This window comes from Monopterus albus, unplaced genomic scaffold (assembly GCF_001952655.1).
Source record: "Monopterus albus unplaced genomic scaffold, M_albus_1.0 scaffold404.1, whole genome shotgun sequence".
NCBI lineage: Eukaryota > Metazoa > Chordata > Actinopteri > Synbranchiformes > Synbranchidae > Monopterus > Monopterus albus.
This window is the reverse complement of record NW_018128284.1, coordinates 370741-392701: the sequence shown is the minus strand read 5'-3', so window position 1 is coordinate 392701 and position 21961 is coordinate 370741. Positions and strand designations below refer to the sequence as shown.

At 39.1% G+C, this 21961-nt stretch overlaps 1 protein-coding gene across 1 annotated transcript in view; it reads left to right on the top strand.

Annotated features, from left to right (window-relative positions):
- The window catches only part of adgrb2 (adhesion G protein-coupled receptor B2), a 230056-nt gene that overhangs the window by 156907 nt on the left and 51188 nt on the right, over positions 1 to 21961 (top strand). The window contains exon 17 of the mRNA XM_020586396.1: positions 11388 to 11514. Coding sequence (XP_020442052.1) covers positions 11388 to 11514 — 127 coding nt within the window. The remainder of the gene's footprint in view (positions 1 to 11387; positions 11515 to 21961) is intronic.

Below are 21961 nucleotides of genomic sequence, written 5' to 3'. Positions count from 1 at the left end.
GCGAGCCTTGGCAGCTGCTGTGGCACAAGGACGTGCTCTCTCAGCTAGATGACCTGATCCAGCAGTTCCCTGTGCTAAGACAACTGTGGGCCTGGCCCCTAATCAGGAGCAACTGGAGAGCCTAGGGTTGCTTCCAGCGGTCGTACACACAATTCAGTGCGCGAGAGCTCTATCAAAAACAGCATCTTAAATGGTCTGTTTTTCAATGTTGGTGCATTTAAAGATGCACAGCTCCCACTTCTTGCCCACTGGCTCAAGTGCTAATTTTTCTACAGACTCTAATAGACAGAAATTTGGCTCTCTCTACTGTGAAAGCTTATGCCACTGCCATCCCATGATGCCATGAAGGTTTCCGTGAAAGAACTGTGTTCACACACCTGCTGGTGAAACATTTTCTAAGGAGTTTAGGCAGACAAAGGCCTGTGATGCATTCAGTGGCACCACAGTGGAATTTACTTCTTGTTTTACGTGTGCACAGGGAACCTCCCTTTGAGCCCATAACACACATCTCTCTCAAACATCTTTCACTGAAAACAGTGCTTCTCTTAGCCCTAACTTCGGCTAAGTGAGTGGGTGATCTGTGCGCACTGTCTGTCTCAGGCATGCCTTCTTATCCATGAAGATGGCAGCTCAGCCATTCTGAGGCCTAATCGTGCTTAAGTGCCAAAAATAATAACATCCTCTTTTTGATCCAGTCATTTCCCTGGATGGGTTCTTTCCAACCCCTCCCAGAGAAGAGTCATGGAAAGAACTTCATGTTCTCTACCCAGTTCACGCACTATCCCATTATGTAGCTCGCACCGCAGCTGTCAGACAAACACAACAGTTGTTTGTACATTACAGGAAGCATTCTCTTGGGCAGCATTTAACCCAACAATGGCTGTCTCGCTGGTTGTGTGAGGCTATCACACAAGCTTACATGTCAGCTGGGAGTGAACTCCCATGTGACATCAGAGCCCACTCCACGAGGGCTATTCCATCCTCCACTGCCTTTAGGCATGGCTGTGGAGGACATCTGCACAGCAGCCTCCTGAGCTTCTCCGTGTCCTTTTACCTGTTTCTACCTTTGGGACGTGTCCGAGTTTTCACTGGCTCACTCAGTCCTGAGTGTTCTAAGCAACCGGGAGGCTCACATCGTCATGGAATGCGAGCATACAACTGCCACCAAAGGTTGATTCTGCATGTGTGTCATTTGCTTGGGTGATTAGTTGTCAGCCATGTACTCTCATTTGGCTGTACTGCCAATGCAGGCTGTTGTTGTGTGTGGCCTTACCACACACACACACACACACACACCCTGTCTGTGCGCTCTCCATGGTACTCATGTTCTCTTTTGCTGGTCCTACCTGCCTGATTGTGGTCAGCTACCGGCACCGTTATGTTTACTGTTCTGTTACTATATTACTATTACTAATGTGAGACATCTGATTATTTCTGTGAGTTACTAGTGTCTGTATGCTCTTGCAATTCAACTGTTATCTGTGCATTGTTAGGTGTAAACTCTCACTGTGTGCTCTTCCCTGCACTTCTCCTCCACTGTTAAACAGAATGGCCACTCTACCTTCTCACAGTGGCAGTCAGGTGTTATATGGGCATGATTGCACCTGCTTCTCAGTCAAAGCTTAATGCAGGAGAGAGGATGTTGTTTTGGGCTGCTATTATGGGGTATATTGGCAAACTGAGGTGTTGTTTTTAATGCTCTTGGGCAGTGGTGTGCCAACAGGGCATTGACTACATCAAGCTGCGCTTTTATCCCAATAGCAACAGGTTTTAGAGAACGTAGCCTACATGAAATAGAATGTTGGTAACCCAAGCTTCTATGAGTGTAAGGTACAGCCCTAAGCTGACAGCCCCACCAGCTGAAGAAAAAGTGCTGGTATAGGGAGCCGATCACAGGTCACATTGTTATTTATACCACCACAGCAGACCTGTTTGGGGACAGCCCAGTACAGGGCGCGAAAGAATCTCTTCAGGACTGCACATGCACGAGGGATAAACCCAATAGCGACAGTTCTTAGAGCGCTATGCCTTACACTCAGAGAAGCTTGGGTTACTGAACGTAACTAATGTCAGCAGAAATCAGGTAATGTGTTTACATGGATAAGGATAATCACCTTTATTGGCCAAGTATGTTACACACAAGGAATTTGTTTCTGGTACAGAACCGATGGCAGCCATCTGCAGTGCCAACTCAACTGATGGCTCTAACCATTTCACCCCCAAACCCCACCCTGAAGATGCTGTTCGGGTGTGCCCGCATTTGTAAAGCCTGACATTATTCTACTGCATTCTCCCATAAACAACGATGGACATGGTTGTATTTTGTTCTCTTTTCTCTTTAGCAATGTTTCACCTGCAAATCATGACTTTAGCTGCTATTTTTGTAGTTTTATCTGCACTGCTGTTGCTGCTGCTTGCCATGTTAATTGTTTGTTTACGCTGGTGACAGCTTCCTGGTTTTTTCAAGTCACACGCACAGAGGTGACCCTGGAGCTTGTCTTTTGCACATACGCTCTTGTAGAAAGCTGATTAGAAACCTGGTTATGCATAAAGCAGCTAAATGGAATTCAACAAGAATAATTAATTTTATTGCTTTTATCACTACCACCTGTTGTTTTACTACTGTGACAAAATTTCTTCCCTAGAAAAGGTCCCTTTGTCCCACCCTAACAGGTGAACCAGACTTAAAAAGAGGGTCATGGAGATCTCAGTCAAACACAGTCTGAAGGCAAATTAAATGACCAGGCAGACTAAGTGAAAACACCTTACTGGGTGTATTGTTGGTGGCCTAAAGTATTGCATATAGCATATTACAATGTGATTAAGCATTTGTTATTTTGTTATTAAATTGACAACAAAGCTGCATTAAACATTTGGCATATTGTGGAAGTTACAAAATGTTACAAATCACATAACTCATAAAAAGGAAATGTGTATATATATAAATAAATGCAGTGGAACAAAAATACAATATTTTCCTTAAGAAAAGAGTAAAGTCAAAGTATGTAGTAACAGAAAAAGAAAATACTCAAGTACAGATAACTCAAAATTGTACTTAACTATAGTAATTGAATAAATGTACTTAGTTACTTTCCACCTCTGTTGGTAACAGATAAAGTGTGATTAGCTTGCAATAAATCCATGTTAACTATGGGCAATTGTCCGATTAATCGCAATGAAATGTTTTAATTAATTGATAACACTAGTTATAACTCTATACACATTTGCATTAGATAAAGTAAGGTTTTCATGTTTGCTCAACATGTAATTATGCTCATAGTTGACTTGATTTGCCAATATGAGGACACAACTTTCTATGATTTGCATCAAAGTATGAAATTATTTTGTCATCCTTCCATGCATTCTTAATTTTTTGCATTTAGTGCTGTTTGCCGTCTTTTCCTTATCTACTGTACATTTTTCTGGGCTTGTCTTTGCTTCTGATCTGTCTTTTGCTTCTTCTTTGCTTCCACTGTTAGCACACATTTAATGTTGCATTTTGTCAGAAATGAGCAATGAGAAGTAGAGCAATGGATGCAGGACATGCAATTTTAGCGATATCTGCAGTCATTGCTAATATTTGCTGTAGTCATCTGCCAAATCAGTTATGACTGTGTTTGCTAAAATTAGCTGATAATGTTAACCCCCCCAATTTATAAATATAAAAGGTCAATTTACTGCTTGTTGTTGAGGAATTTTTTTCTACTTTTCTTAACAGCTGCAACATTATTCTATTGGCAATAATGAACAAATTGGAAATCATTGTAATATGCCCCTGCTCTTGCCATGTTATACTGTACTATACATTCATACTGTTGAGAAAGAATGCTTTGGTGCTGTTGGTTTCATCACAAGCACAGCATATTTTAGCAATGATTACAGTGTAGTAAAGGCAATGTCAGTCAGACAGTTTGACAGTAACTCCAGATATACAGTACTGACAACTATTGGATGGATCGCCATAAAATACTGTGCACTGTGCTTCCCAGAGAATGACTCTTTCTGGGTTTGATGAGCCCCTGGCTTTTTATCTAGAGCCACCATGAACTTGGCATGTGCAGTTTTGAGTGAAATGTCTCTACATCTATTGGGCAAATTGCCCTGAAATGTTGTCATGAAATCATGTTCACCACAGAACAATTTGCAATAACATTTCATCTAATACCACAGTCAGGTCAGAAAGTGTAATATGTCCAATGCTTCAGTTTCTGACCAAATGTTTGCTATACTAATGGCAGCCCCAGCAACCTCAGTTGTGTTTAGTACAAATTTGAAAATGCCACCACATTAAAAATAATGAATGTCACACTTGCTAAAAGTCAATATGTTGGCATGCCAATAATAGTATTAAGCTCAATCCACTGTTGTGACTAAGTACAGCCTCACGTAGTAGCTAGCATTGCTACAAACTCTTAGTGATCCTTAGCAATCTTGAGTATATTTGTTACGTATGGTGTTGGCTCAGGTTGATCAGAGAAAACTGCAATCCACATGTGCACCTGTCAAAATGAAGCCAACTCTAACATCCATTAAATAAAACTTTATTCTTTGTTAAAAGCAAGACCAAGCAACAGATGTGTTGATTATTGCAATGCTAGCAAACTGGATGATGTTATGTGTATACATTTGGGATTCATAGCCCTAAACTATACTGATATGCACACCTGTTTGTACATCTGGTACCTGTTTTCCATGATAAGAGTCTGCAGTGGCTCCAATCACATTCAAAAGCTATAACAAAAGTAAAAAAAACCATGTTGTTTTAGTCTCTCCTCACCAGCTAAGATCAGGTGACAATCCAATACCTCATAGGGCACAGTGGGGTGCACAGCAGCAGTGTGTATCCACAATCCACAACTCTAGTGGATCTGCAATAAAGATAGGAAGTTGTTTCAAATTTGTGAGTTAAATAAAACTGAATAAAAGTCAAAGCTGGCTTTTTGCTGAAAGACATGAAAACCAGCAATCAATTCCAGCTGAACTAGATGAGGGTTAGCAGTCAAACTCAGCTGCCAAAACGAAGAGGTTACAGATAATGTATATTTGTGTGTGTGTGTGTGTGTGTGTGTGTGCTGGTATTATCGTCAGCGACCCCCTGTTGTGAGCTGCCAGACTTTTCTCATTACCCCAACTTCCTGTTTGCTGCCAGGCTGCTGTAGAATGTTTGATGCTGTATGTGTATGTCTTTTTTGCATGTAGTCAGACTATCCTTCTTTGTAAATGAAAGGAATGCCTGCTTTCACGTGTTTATTCATTGTACCATGCTATGAAAGTTAACCAGTATGCATAATTTAGTATGCAGTACTTCCCCTTTATATGTCCCCTATCTATGCAACACACATATAATATTTGACTTGATCTCTTCACATACAAAATGTTGTATATGCTGTATGTGTAGATATAACATAGGCACAGTGGAATTCACATGCACACATTTTTAAATAGCCTAAGAAATATAAATGTAATCCTGAAATAAGTTCACAAAGTGTACACACTTTGGAGGATTTCCTTATGAAAGGTAACAAGTGCACATATTCTGTCATTCTCTCTGTTCTCCCTGTTCTTTTGCTCTCTGTCTGAGGCATGCACAAAAACACAAAGTCATGCATCATGTTTCTACCTGTCAAGCTGTCTCAAAGCTTCAGTCTTTGAAGTGTCACTGCGCTGATGACGATCATCAGGGAATTGTACTCACAACTCTTTACTGGCACGAATAGTGTGTTCTGTATATGTGTGTTTACATGAGTTTGAGTGTGTGTGTGTGCATCCCTTTGTGTTCAGAAGTAGTGTTGAGAATTAATGCTGATGCATTCTTGTCATTTGGTGTCATACTGATTGTAGTTGAGTAGCCTGTCAGAGTAGAGCGTTATTTATTCTTAAATGATGTATGTTGTGATTAACATATTATCAGTGGTGGATGGCCCATGTACTTTTTAAAAGTTTGTTTGATTTATTTGATTGACAGTAGCCAAAACCACATACTTAATTAATAAAGATGTGCTGTACAGTATAGTTAATAGTTGGAAAAGCAAACCAAAAAAATGTTTGAAGTTATATATTTAGTCAGATACTCATGTGTTGCATGTGGTTTGTGTCAGATTTGATGCAATATAAAATGTGAAGCTGCCGTCACGCTGTGTTGAATTTTGGATATACTGTATGCACCATTCTGGGTGGATCACGCTTATTATCCATCACGGATATAAACACTACATCCATAAGTTAATTAAAAAAAAAAATACTATCCCATAGAATTACATACAGTAGTGGATGCTTCAACTACGTCCAAACGTCCACTTTAGTGTTCAGCTTGAGCACAGACAGGACAGAAATGGATTAATCTGCAGTGGCTGTGTTATCTGCTGACAGCTGCTAGCTAGCATTAGCTCCCCAACCAGAATACCACAGTCAGTAAAGTGACATCTAAACGATGTAAGCAACTTTTTTTGCAAAACAAAACAAGAATGTATGCAGGTAAATACAGCACATAGTCTTACCTCCAAAAATGACACTTCAGTCCCAACATTCAACACAGCCTGACGTACCTTCACATTCTTTAATAATACTAAAAAATACTGTGTGATTTTTACTTTTTGGGTCTTCCCATTTTGTAGGTTTACATAGTATCTATTTCCATAGAACAGGGCAACGCATTAGATTTTTATTCCTAATAAACAGAAGAAAACTATCTTAGAAGTAATAATTTTAAATACCTTTCTCTATCATCTTATTTCTCCATAGACAGGGTAAAATTCAATGTCAAGATAGTCTAAATACCACACACAACAAGCCAGCTTATTGTTTCTCATAAAGCAAAACTACCACCAAAGCAAACCCTCAAGCTGTAAACAGTGCTCAAATGTACAGTATTGCCAGTCAAAGCCCATCTATTTTTCAGTGTATTGAGAGATTTGAAGATTGTAAATCTCATGCAAATCCTAATATACTGAGGTCCTTATACATGCAGCACTTAATTAAATTTTCTCTGTCGAGGGTACTCATTGCTATTAGCCTGAGAGGAGGTAATTAAGTTCTCCAATGAAGCGTTAGCAGTGAAAGAACAGTGTACACCGTGCTGTCTGCAATATGATTACATTTCAGCATTTTCTGCTCTACAAATTTTTAGAGAAGAAAAACTAAATGAACAAACATGTGTATTCTGTTCATAAAATACACTAGCAGAATGCTTTTTCATTCCCAACCTTTCTTTTAAATTTAGCTGCTTTCATTCCCCAGCAAAACATTTGCCAAATATTTGTTCACATGTTAGGATGTAGACTATATGCCTCCTCTGACCAGAGTGACCAGACATTTTTTTAATTACCTTGAAGTAAAGATTTCCCCTAAAGGAGAATATTTCATGTACAGGCCTGCTCTACCTGCTCTAGACCAGTAGCCACTGCTGTAATATATGCAGCAAAAGTGACATGAATCCTCTGTGACTTCTGTTTTTTTCATTGGTGCCTAAATCACATTTGCTTGTGACTGAATCCAAGACTCTGTTACAAGTGGTTGTGCTGCTGTGCTACTTGTACATGTCAAGAACATTATTTTTGCATTACATAAACCTCTCATTTTTGGAGTTTATTTATCAGATGTGTATTAGTCAGAGCTGTTACACTCTAATTTCACAGATTACCTATACAGCACATGCTTCTTGAAACCTAACTTATTGAGGTTGTAGTGACAAAGAAAACCTCACAATCCCACATTCAGTGGTTTCCTTTTTTTAAACGCTTAAAACCCTTAAACTTGGCTCCATACCTAGAGTATGTCACTATAACATTGAATAGTCACCGCTAAATAAGCAACAACAAAATCATCTTTAGGTGTTTTTTTATTATTTACAATCAAAAATCTTATCAGGACAATTTTTGTGTAGTTCGATCAGATTTGATTAGTAACCAAAGAACCCCACAAATTTGCTGAATCCTAATTGGTGTACAGTAACACATGACATCACCTTTTCCACACTGAACACTTCCCACTTCAAACCAGTAAAAAGACACAGCAAAAGAAAAGCTATTCTGACTCTGGCAAAACAACACCTGTGTACATGGAGGCTCTCAAAACTCATAACGAGAAGTTGATTAGAGGGATATGTTTTTAAAGCTTTTCAGTCTTGCTGCAGCTTTACCCATCAGTCATAATTTGGTCTTTTGACCCCATCAGATGATCTCTGCAATTGCTTTTATATCTACCACCTGTCTCTGGTGGCTAGAATAGAAGTATATCCAGGGTTAAACATAAGATTAATGTGTAGTGTGAGCTGCCAAGGTAATTAGTTCAGTTAGAATCGCATTGATCAACCTCAACACTCAATCCTGAGAGCATTTACAGTGAAGGAAAAGGGAGGGGTTCAGGCAAATAAAAGGAACAAGGAAAAAATGTAGAGCAATAAAGTGCACAGGTTCTTTGTATGAGATTCTGGGCAATCTCTTTAACTTTCATGGGTGTCAGAGCACTTAACCATTTTGTGCTGAATAGCCCTTATCTGCCACACAATTTTTTAATAAGTGTTAGTTGATACCCTGTTCATTTTAACTCAAGGCATTGAGACTCCTAGGGTATTTTTCCAAGAAAAGGGAGATGAGATAGAAAAAAAGAAAAGAACAATGATGACAAAGAAGTGTTTAAGGTGCAAAGAAGATTCACAAGAAAGTGGGGTGATATTGGCTTCTAATGTCAGTAGGGTAAAATAGCCTGTCAGTGTATGTGTCCAACAAATATCTGCTGTTTTAGTTACTACCAGTATTAGCACATAGTGGATGCACCCAGGTGGGCTTTAGTAACAACCAGTGTAACCAGCAGAAACCTATGACTGATGCCACCTTGGCTAATCTGGAGATGTTCCATCAGAGAGCGTTTTCAAATATAGAAAGCTGATATTTTTGTCAGTGAGGTGCAGAGTCACCATGACTGCATCTACTGCTAACTGACACACATAATCCATCATGTCTCTGGAGAGGTGTCGCTTTCACCTTCATTCTTCCTCTGACATGGAAATATGAGACATGGTGATGAAACATTCTTTTCCTGTAGCTTCTTCTCCTCCAAATTATGTACTTCATTCATAAAATGTGATAAGAAAAAATATTACATGTAAACATATTGCATATAAATATCTATAATAGTAGTTTCCTAATACAGTGCCTTGCAAAAGTATTTGGCCCCCTTGAACTTTGCGACCTTTTGCCACATTTCAGGCTTCAAACATAAAGATATAAAACTGTAATTTTTTGTGAAGAATCAACAACAAGTGGGACACAATCATGAAGTGGAACGAAATTTATTGGATATTTCAAACTTTTTTAACAAATAAAAAACTGAAAAATTGGCCGTGCAAAATTATTCAGCCCCCTTAAGTTAATACTTTGTAGCGCCACCTTTTGCTCCGATTACAGCTGTAAGTCGCTTGGGGTATGTCTCTATCAGTTTTGCACATCAAGAGACTGAAATTTTTGCCCATTCCTCCTTGCAAAACAGCTCAAGCTCAGTGAGGTTGGATGGAGAGCATTTGTGAACAGCAGTTTTCAGTTCTTTCCACAGATTCTCAATTGGATTCAGGTCTGGACTTTGACTTGGCCATTCTAACACCTGGATATGTTTATTTGTGAACCATTCCATTGTAGATTTTGCTTTATGTTTTGGATCATTGTCTTGTTGGAAGACAAATCTCCATCCCAGTCTCAGGTCTTCTGCAGACTCCATCAGGTTTCCTTCCAGAATGGTCCTGTATTTGGCTCCATCCATCTTCCCATCAATTTTAACCATCTGCCCTGTCCCTGCTGAAGAAAAGCAGGCCCAAACCATGATGCTGCCACCACCATGTTTGACAGTGGGGATGGTGTGTTCAGGGCGATGAGCTGTGTTGCTTTTACGCCAAACATAACGTTTTGCATTGTTGCCAAAAAGTTCAATTTTGGTTTCATCTGACCAGAGCACCTTCTTCCACATGTTTGGTGTGTCTCCCAGGTGGCTTGTGGCAAACTTTAAACGACACTTTTTATGGATATCTTTAAGAAATGGCTTTCTTCTTGCCACTCTTCCATAAAGGCCAGATTTGTGCAGTATACGACTGATTGTTGTCCTATGGACAGAGTCTCCCACCTCAGCTGTAGATCTCTGCAGTTCATCCAGAGTGATCATGGGCCTCTTGGCTGCATCTCTGATCAGTCTTCTCCTTGTATGAGCTGAAAGTTTAGAGGGACGGCCAGGTCTTGGTAGATTTGCAGTGGTCTGATACTCCTTCCATTTCAATATTATCGCTTGCACAGTGCTCCTTGGGATGTTTAAAGCTTGGGAAATCTTTTTGTATCCAAATCCGGCTTTAAACTTCTCCACAACAGTATCTCGGACCTGCCTGGTGTGTTCCTTGTTCTTCATGATGTTTCAGTTTTTTATTTGTTAAAAAAGTTTGAAATATCCAATAAATTTCGTTCCACTTCATGATTATGTCCCACTTGTTGTTGATTCTTCACAAAAAATTACAGTTTTATATCTTTATGTTTGAAGCCTGAAATGTGGCAAAAGGTCGCAAAGTTCAAGGGGGGCAAATATTTTCGCAAGGCACTGTATGACTTGCTTTCTACAAGAAAGACTCTCATCCTATTACTAGAGTAGTTTACTCACAGCTTGAGGTTAGATAATAATCATAATGATAAAAATAATTATTACCATTTTTTATTATCATAACTTCACAATAAATTATTCACGATGAATTCCAGATCTGTTGTGAATTCAATGATGTGTGAAACCCTATTTGAACATACAGTATATCTATAGCCAGATCCTAAGGGCTAGTTTATGTGTCTTTGAAAATATTCATCATACACATATTTCAGAATTCAGGTGAGTTCACAATAAATTATCCTCAGTGAATTCCAGCAGATCAGTTGTTGATTTAAGCATTTCTTTTAAGTTATTGTGGCTGTTAAAATACATTTGGGTGTCTGTGTTATATTTCCTAGCCCTAGACTGTTGTTAGGAAAACTGCCATGCACCTGAATTTGTCTGAGCAGGTTTCCCTGCAAATGCAATTTTGGGTCAAGTGAACACCAAACATAGCCTCAGTTGTGACTCTCCTCCCATCTCAGCGGAAGTGCATTCATTCATGGCAGGGAAATATCTAACACACAATGCGCAAAAAGAATTTAAAAAATAGACTTCTGCCCAAAGAAAACTGTAAAAAGAATGCATCTGAAGCTACGTCGGCTTTGTGCCATAGAGTGAATGGGTGAACTTGGCGAAACTGAACGTCGACCCCTCAAAAACCTTCTGCTTTTTTATAGGCATGTGTATTCATGTGAACATTTTTTGTATGCATTTGTCTCACAGTGTTTATACCCCCTGTGCTCCCCCCCCCCCCCCCTTCTCTCAACCTCCAGGGAAGCTGGTACAGAAAACTGGGGCACAGAAGGCTGCCAAACACTTGCGTCAACCACTGTCCACACCAAATGCCTGTGCAGCAGGATATCCACCTACGCCGTGTTAGCGCAACAAACTAAAGACCCGGTGAGTCACCAGTGTATAGCCTGATGTGCTCTTTGGGACTTGGGAGCTAATAAAGCAACCACTACCAGGGGCCAGGTCGGTGAGCTGCTGAGTTACTATGGTATGAATTTAGCTGGTGTCCCTGTCCATTGGATTTTACTGTAAAATACGAATGGCTGCTAAGGCTGTCATGTAACGAAAGATATGGATAGTGATACGACTGGTAGAATTTGAATGTGTGAGCAGACTTTTTAACGATCATCTTTTAATGGCAGAAAATTGGTGCAGTTTTAACAGAGCTGTCAGTGTTAAATGTGTAACATGCCATTTTGATCACTGTCTTTTACTCATCTAATTATATGTTGATTGGCTGTCACTTTCCACATTATGCAATGTTTTTTGAGCTAAAACTTGATAAAGGTCAAACAGTTCAGCGAGCTACAGTACTTCCATGTGGTGCGAGAGAGATAAGCTGTCAAGAGAAAGAAAGAAAAGTAATTGTGTCTGTGTGTGATTTTGCCTGCAGCATGTAACCTGCACTTCTATAAATAGTTCACATGTGTGTTTGATGTGATTAAAGAAGACGTTTTAGCAGTTGGAGCTAAAGCTTGATAAGTCCACCCATTCCACATTGTCACCCCATGTATTTTATATTTCATCTTTCTTATACACACACCTAACCCAATAGATAATACATCTATAAAATATTTTTGCTTCTCAGTTTCCTTGCCTCATCCTTTCATCCTCCCCACTGGACCTTTTTTACATCCTTCACCATCGTTTTCACCTTGTTAACATGTTCCGCATTTCTCACTTTATGCCTCAACTCCATGATTTATTTTCATAAAATCTTCGCTTTAATTTGTCTCTATGTTACCTTGACATGATGCCCACAAAGAACAAATTACATTTAAAATCAGAAAAAGTAGAAAAATCCCTGTTTTTTTTTTTCTTTCGCTGTTGCACACTATAAGTTTTATTTTATTTTATTTTATTTTATTTTATTTTAGTTTTCCCTTTCTTAAAAAAGGAGCCAGCAAAGCAGATCCCCTGTAAGCACTAGAGGGTAACTCCAGGTGTCACAAAAATGGAAAGTGATTGTGAGGAACAGGGGATTTTAGGAAGAACTGTTCAGCTACACAGAAAAGGCCATCTGGGCTCAGCTGGCAGGGAGAGCTAAGGGAGAGAGACAGAGATGAAAAAGAGACATTGTCTGTGCAAAGAAATAATGCATTAACAACCAGAGTGTTGCTGAGGTAAAGAGCTGTGCACTTATGTGGACATCTGTCCCTGTGTAACCTGCTCAATGTAAAACATTGTGTCCATTTAGCATTCACTAGTCCTGTTCTTTTACCTCTGCTCCTTTCAGCACACTGTTGAAAATGTTCTTGTCCTTACATAAAAAGCCAGGTGCATATATAAATATGAAAAATACATTTCATAGACATTGTGGATGGCTAGTACAGACGCACTTTAAAGGTACTTTCTTTTAAAGTGGATATAATCAACAATTTTCAGTAACAGTATATGAAATGACAGTGTGAAGACAATGTAAAAGGGGTCGCTTGCAGTGATGAACCTATAGACAATTGTCATCTCATTGTGCAGCTGCTCTCTGATTTACAGAGCTTTGCAGTTTTAGCCACATCAGGCTGCTGTTTGCTGTAACAAAAACCCACTGTGCACTAGCCTCTCAGCACCAGCCTGTAGACAGACACAGTCAGCAGCTAAAGAGACACACATTTCCCTCGAGTTGGTCGAGACTGAGCTCAGAGAGAGGGCAAATATTGGACTCACATTCATCAAGTGGACACAAACACCACTCCAAATGAATGATAGTACTTTGCAACAGCTGGATGTGTAATTAACCAGCTGTTTGCTCACACATTCAACAATATCAGCTTCAAAGTTGATGATATCTGTGTTAACCTGTTTCTCAAAAGTGGGAAAAAATGATTCCAAGCTTAATAATGTAATTTTTCCCTTACCACAGAAACAAAAGCATCTCCTGGATATTCTTACAGCCACCAGTTTTATTTACTTCTTAGAAGCAGTTTTTTTCTGATGACAAATGGCTCTCACTACTACAGTAACCAGAATTAATTTTATCAACAAAAACTATAATGAAAAAAAATTCAGAGAACTTATTTTTCACCATAAAATTGAGACCAACTAAAAACTAAATAAACTAAATAAAAACTAACACTTGATAAGGAGAACTAACAACCTGCTGCAATAGTTTTAATAAAACACTACATTCACTATGGTGTTGCATGCACTGTAACAGGATTTTAAGCCCTGTGATTGGATTTTTCATACCACAATGCATCTTGGGAGTTGTTAACTTGTCACCTTTTGATTTTTATGTCCAAAGGCGTGTACACTGTAAAGTGAATATAAAAAAAAAAAAAAAATCCAAGACTCATTCATTTTAGACTGTTATTGTTTGTTTGTTTGTTTGTTCTAATGAGATTTTATTATCAAAAAGCAAAGACACCAGAAATAGCTCCTCCAACTTTGCATCTCTGTTATGACTATGTTGATAGGGGTTTCTATCTCTGTGTGTTTATTTGCTTCAGGAATTCTCTCTATTTACTGCAAGTTCATTTTAATTAATTTGATGTCAAAGAGGTCACAGAGGGTAGTACTCTATGGTACTCTATTATTGAAAAGTTAAAGGCTCCACAAAGTTACAGTATATCTACCAATCACCAGTTTTGTTGCTGGTGACCTCCAAGTTTGGATGGATGGATCCAAGTCACAGCAGCCTTGAACTTTCACTTGGATGGATCAAGACATCTAATCCATCCAAACTTGGATGAACCCAGTTGCATACTGCTTGTGATACTGAGAGTGATACACTGATTAGTCCTTTAAATTGTAGATCCCTGCTTCTTTTAAAGGCTTTGAAATGGATATTCAAATAATATCTCACAAGGTGTACACCTCCAACAATCAGATGTATTGTAAGGCTAGAGATCTCTGTACAATATTGTAGGAGTTATTATTTAATTCCTTTCTTCTCTTCCCCTGAATATTACTCCTTCTTTTTTATTAAGTGTAAAGAGGGTCAGAAAAGGCAATGGCCTCCAGGTGAGTAACTGCAGTTATTCATTATTTTGTCCCTCAAAGCTCAAATTACTTCACAGAGGTCAGGAACCTATTACAGAACTCAGGGAAACATTAATTCTCATTATTTGGAAAAACACAATGGCTGTGACCTGTGAGCTGAACGTGCCATTCCAACCACAATTTCTGGTTCCTGTGACTCCCCTTCTAGCTGAACAATATTGACTTGCCACACAGCAAGCAGGTCAGCCGTGTTGAGTGAAAAGAGGACTAGGCAGAAAAACACATCGACTTTAGTGACATTTGTCAAGAGTGTGTTAGTCATTAGCGATTCATCATTTGGCTCCAGGTACTACCATTAGCTCCAGTGCTGAGGACAGGAGAGTATGGGTCAGTGTTTTTTAGTCAATGGCTCTCAGTCAGGAGCTCTTGTGGCCAGTGCTGAGTGCATTTTGTTGCTTTAGGGTGTTCCAGAGTCAGCTTTTTATTCCAATTGAGATTGGATTCTATAAAAGAGGAGGGATAGACTGATTGAATTTGGCAACACATAAAAAAAAAAGCCCAAGCCACAGACATGCAAACACAGATAACTATAGATATGGATATATGGAAACACCCTCACACACATACATTAATACAAGCCTGTACATGCAAGAATCCACATGTAGACACACATACACACACTTGTTTTTTACTGTGTCCAGGCTGTGCAGCTGTTGGAGTATCAGCAGCCCAGCTCTGACAGCTTATCCTGGGCCTCGGCACTAGGGACAAGGGAGGTTGAGGATTAACCTCCATGTTTAATAGAAAAAGGAGGCAGGGAGGGAGGGGGTACAACAAGATGGAGGAATTTAGAAGCAGTGCTGCCATTACAGGCCGTTTACAGTGGAGCTAGGGATAGCCAGTTAATCCTGTTTACTTTCTAAAGCCTCTGAGATTTCCGTGTACATGCGTGTCTATAGAAAGACCTTCACTATCAGAAACAAGACAGAGGTTGTTACTTCAGAGAAAGAGAGGAGACACAGGGAGAAAGAGGAGTTGATTGAGTGAGGTCATGAAGCCATACAATAAACCAAACCACTTAATTCCCAAAATGACTGCAGTGAGAATACAGACCCTGGACTCATTGTCTCCACAGTGCTCATAGGGATCATGGGATTTGGAGTTGAAGGAGGTATTGGCTTTATAAAAATCAGTTTAACATTTTGTGCCTCAAGTCAGTTATATGTCTTTGCATCATTTCTGGCAGCACATAAGGCTGCTGTCCTTACTGTGTTGACATAGAAATTAATTACAGCTTCCAAGTGCCTCTGTCAAACATGTTTTCAAAGCTGCAGCATGAATCATATTTTGTGCTTGCCTAATCAGGTAACCAGAAATGCAAGTGAAAAGGTCAGTGGTTAAAACAGCACCAGAGACTTTGATCCAGTCAGCGAAGATGAGTATACAAACAAACACAGACTGGCTAGGAGATGAAAAATAACATAGCTTGAGGAAAAGGAGGGTACCTTCTGTGTTTCCATAACTCATTTATGAACCAATTACTGTATCAAAGCAATTTACTCAAAATAACAGTATGTAAAGTGATGTCTGCTTCTCCTGTAAAGGATTTTCTCACAGTTCCCTTTACCTCCACACTAATTGCCTTTGGCCCAGTTATACTCATGAAATGATTTGTATACTTGGAATAAACTGAGTCTGTTTCTTCTGCTGTCGGTACTGCTTACTGACAATCAGAATGGAAAAATCTCAGAGCTGAGTCTGTTATTTAGACTACTAATGGCCAAAGTACCTGTGGAGGGACAATGACTGAGATGCTACAAAATGACAGCTTATATTTGAACTTTATTTAAATTCACTGGAGACAGTGCTTAGAAAGAAAACAAAGGGTGCTCTAGAGAAGCAAGACTACAAGGTTACACTATGCAAATGCATTTCACTTGTCAGCTGTAATTAAAAGATGAGGACTGCTAAAATTTATGAGGGATTTTGTGTCCAATTGCATTTGAATCTTTGAATCCTTTGTCACATTAAGTGAAGGTTATTTTGTGACAGTGCTGTTTTTCTTTGGCTGAAGATGCATAATGGTTGAGTGCGGGTGTCGCAAGGACAGGTTTACCTACTAATTAAATATTTTAAAATTGAGTAGAAGTCACTATTTATGTGGATGATCAAGAACAGTAACGACATGCCTTTGATTTGCTCCTGTATACTTGTGTCTTGTGAAACACAAAATGTGTGTGAACCAACAAGCAGAGAATAAGGCCAACACTTGATGTGATTGCTTTGCATATCAAGTCGCTATGTCAACTTTTGAGGTTGTCACACACTGACAGTAAACTTCTGGTTTTCCAAGGGTATGCTGATTTGAATCATTGTGTTTGTATGCATGTAATGAGCGGGATCAAAAGGAGCAGATGACTGCTATTTTCAGTGCGCCATCTTTTCAAGAATTATTCAGCATTTCACAAGGAACACAACATTTTTACAGCCGACATGGGGACACACAAAAAATATGCATAGCTAGAAGTAACATAATATTTGGCCACTTCTTGACTACAAGTTAATATGGAGAACTTTTTGCATGCAGTTTCTTAACCAGCTGACACGAAGTAACATTCATTTGGAGTTTTTGGCCACCTAATGAATGTAAGACCAATATTTGCTCTTATTTTGGATCTGGTTTGTTCTCCACCATTTTTTGAGGAAAATCTTTGGCTCTTTAGAGTTTAGTTTATTAGGTAGTTGCTAGCTTTGTCTTTTTTTCAAAAACAGCAACATGTTACATCTGTAAACAACAACTGAAGCAGTAAAGCTGGGGTCCGTAAAACGAAAACTAGCTGAAGGTTTATTCCTTTGAATGAATCTTTTAACATACAACTGGTTCTTTAAAAAAAAAAATGCTTACTGTACCACATTTAGCCTAGGTGTCTATATAAAACAAAACTAATGATATTCCTATCAGTGTCAGTTGTACTTTTTGTATTTTGTGCTAATTAGTGCTTGTACTAAAGGTCATGTTAAAATGCTAAACTAAGATAGTAAACATGTTGTGAGCATGTTAGCGTGCCAACTCTAGCATTTAGCTCAAACCACTAGCTCAGGCTCAAAGAGCTGAATGCCTGGATGTGGACTCTTGGCCTTGTTCTAACCATGACTATGATCTATAACCTTAACCAAGACGTTTTAGTTGACTAATGTAACCAAAGTAACCAAACCATAATAAGTGGTGACAGATCATTAAATGCTCAGAAGAACATTGTTTAATAATGTTAGTATTGGCTGCTTTGTAAGGTGATGACTAAAATATAATATAGATTATAAGATTTAAGAAGTGTTTTCAAAAGTGTCAGTATATTTCAGAATTTTTTTTTTAGGATTACATATGAGAAACAGTATAGCATTTTCACAGTTTACAAGATGTGGGATACAATGAATGGTGAATACACACAAGGATACTCAATGCAAATCCTCTTAAAATGATTATATGGGGAATTAATTTGCAGAATTAGTTATCACTTGAGAGAATTACTTGTGTAATCTCAGCACTGTAAATCTTCATATTTTCCCTGCATTAAAAGTGGGGATGGAACACTAAATGGAAATGAAGTAGTACAGATACATATGGGCCTGAAGTTGAAGAACATTATAAGAGAGATCCACTGCTGAGGAGGCATAAGGAAACAGAGGAAGTGGAGGAAGAATAGAGATGGTGAGAAAAGGTGAGAAGGCAAAGGATGACTGTACATCCCAATTCCCTTATTTGATCATCTCTTGCTTCTCAACCCTTGCTCGACCCACAAGTTGTTGCATTCTGCCATTTTGAAGGATGTCCCAAGGCTCTTTTTTTCTGCTCTGAGGAACAAGGACTGAGAAGTGAAGAAGTTGCCTGAAGAAGTCATGAGTGAGAATAGAGACCATCCTTCATGGAAGTCTCTTTTGGAGCGACACGCTCCTTTATCAAAAATCTGTTGGTGATTGGATGCTTCAGGTGAATGATTGGAGGAAAGGATGTCTCATGTCTCAAAGAACATGTTCCCTTGATTTTTTTACTGGCATCTTACATGAGTGGGACTAAGATGCAATGAAAAAATGCAAGTCAGGGAAACGTGGATGCAATTAAGGGAATTGGGATGCACCCTGTGAAAGGAGATAAGTAGGTTAAACTTCCTGAGCTGAAAATAGCTAACTTCTCTATCACATTTGCCAAGACGCCCCGGAGGGCCTGTCCATATACAGCAGAGCCTCAGCACACTCATTCTAATCTGTTGTCTCTGTTTTTTACAAACAAAACACAGTCATACATCTCCTGAAACTGAAATATAACATCACTGTATCTATTTAGGGCAGGGCATTTATGACATTGTAGCCTCAGGCCTGTTCTGTAATGTCTGTGTTTGTCTCTTTTTGGGGGTGTTTTCCTGCTTTCATTTCTTCCTTCGTAGCATCCTTCCACATTATGAATTTAGTTACTTAGCCTCGTCTCACAGGCACACACCCTAACCTTTACAATTATCAACCTCCTCATTAAAGCAGGGGTGTGTTTTGGGCATAACATGCAATTATCCAATCAGTGTGTAACCTCACATCCCCTTTAGGAGATATGTGAGTTTGAACATTTGACGGAATGCTAGCATACTGGAGGACTTGCCAGGTTGAACAACAGTAAGATTTTCCACTGAGGAAATGCAGTTTGATGTGTTTGTTTATATACCAGCATGTGAGAACATCATTGATCAAGTAATTAGCCAGTCTAATTCCTTGTTATGGTTATAAGCCAATTCTCTAAATATGATCACTAATCAAAATTGTATTTATTATGAATACATATATATTGATGTGCACAACACCCAATGAACACAGTATCATCTTTTAAATTTTTTTAGTTTTGCATGTCCTGTGCAATGCGCCCCAGGGTATAACAAGCACAGTGCATGGGCACTGTTCACACACCTAGACAGGCGCACATCATAACGCTGTCAAAGTGCCTATTAACTAGTAAGGATGATTTGACTGTTAACCACAGAACTGGTTTTTGCTGGTCAGTATCACAGGCACTTTGTGCACCCTTACCAACACACCCAAAATTTACCTGGACACACCCCATTTTCATACGGACACACCTGCCAGTGCAAAATGAACAGGCTGCTGGCATGGTGAAAAGGTAACGTGATGTGCATGTCATGAAAACGATAACTGCACAGGTGGGGAATTGGGAAACACAGATGCGCTACCCTCGCCGCACACAATGCGTTTGTTGCAAGATAGGGTCCTTTATCTGTTTCTGAAGTCCTCCACTGCTTTCAGCTCATCTTGAACGAGCACAAACACATTCATGCAGCTTAGACACTTACTTTTAATTACTTGGCATGTCAGCCTGGAAGTGTCTGTGTGTGAGTATTAAGTTTATTTGGAGTAAAAGACAATGTGTGCAGTATGTCTGTACCGTTATAAATCTCTGGGGTGAAAGGAAAGGCTAGGCACCCTAGGAGGTAAATTGATTTAAACTGTGTGACTGAGAATTTAAAAGCAGACCAAACATCAAGCCCATTTGGGACACGGCAGGGTGTGTGCTCTGCCCAGCTTCATTGCCTGTTCCTCATCCCTAAAGGCATTCCACCAGAGAGAGCCAAAGCAGAGGTACATTGTACATCATGGCCTATGTATATGGCTTAATTATTCACTATGGGCTAGTGCTTTTACCCTTGTACATATGAAAACATACAATGCTTATAAATGGGTATACAGTGGGTGTTAGGGTTGGGTGTCCCACACCAGGCAGGGGTGAGAGAGGGGGACTCAAGGCAAACACAGATGCTAGTGAATGAGAGTTTTTATTACTGTATATACACAAATGGAAAGGAATAAAGTTAAGCAGAATAATACATGAACCAAAACCAGGTTTAGCAGTGGAGGTTGAGGAGACCAGGACGAGCAGGTGAGTAGACAAAAGAACTGCAGGGACCAGGACAGGCAGGTGACCGTTGAGAGAGACGGTCACAATGATTGTCAGGCAATTCACGGCGGGGAGATAGCGGGAGGTATGTTCAGCTGGGAAGCTTGTCACAAGAGTGGCTGCACCAATATAACAAAGGAAATCAACAGCACAGAAAACTGTCAGCGTTGAAATCACGTAACATAAGGATAAACACATACAATGCTCTGGCAACAATGAAGCATCTGCCAGGGGGTTAAATAGGGAAGGAAGGTGATCAGTGGAATGCGCCTCAGCTGTGCGCTTCACCCAATAAGCCACTGATTACAGAATGTGCCAAGCCTGCAGGCTGAGAGATCGGGAGAGAGAAAGGAGGAAGAGAGGCAGGTCGTGCCGAGCAGACCTGACAGTGGATGTAATTGTATGGACGCTGTAAAGCTGTAAAGCATCCATACTATGTTATCCTGTTCTTTATTATTTTTCTGATTTCTTCCATCCGTTTTTTGGCACTTAATAACTCCAGCATACTTTCACCTAAAAAGGTCTTTCGGGTGTCCAAATGTGCAGCTTTTCAAGGACATGTGTGTGTGTATTTTTCTTGTTTGTAACATTTATACTTTTTAACATATTTAGCTTTTTTCAGCAAATTGTGCCGCATTCAAATGAATCAATCGGAAAAATTTTCACATCTTAATATCTTCAGCATATCTTCAGCTAAAACCACTATTTCAACTAACAACTTTGAAATATTTAGCTTATTTTGAAAGTTCTTCCCCATTCAAATGAATGGGGGAACTTCAACTTCAGCATAATTTCAACTATTTCGGGTATCAAAGTGTTCAGCTCTTCAAGGACATTGATGCTACTAAATTTTTCTAAATCTCATACCTTTGAAATATTTAGCTTTATTTTGAAAATCATGCCACATTGAAATGAATGGGGGAAATTCAACTTCAGCATATTTTCAGCTATCAGAATGTTCAGCTCCTCAAGGACATTCATGCTTTTATTCAGATTTTTTCTAAACTTCAAACTTTTGAAATATTTAGCTTTATTTTGAAAGATTTGCCCCATTCAAATGAATGGGAAATTTTGCTTCAACATACTTTCCGGTGTGAAAATGTTCAGCTCCTCAAGGATATTCATGCTTCTACTCAGAATTTTATAAAACCTTATATCTTTTGAAACGTATAGCTTTATTTTGAAAGTTTTGCCCCTTTCAAATGAATGGAAAGATTCTACTTCAGCATACTTTCAGATATTTCAGGTATCAAAATGTTCAGCTCTTCAAGGACATTCATGCTTCTCTTCAGGATTTTTGTAAACCTTATACCTTTTGAAATATTCAGCTTTATTTTGAAAGTTTTGCCCTATTCAAATGAATGGGAAAATTCTACTTCAGCATACTTTCAGCTATTTCAGGTATGAAAATGTCAGCTCTTCAAGGACATTCATGCTTCTATT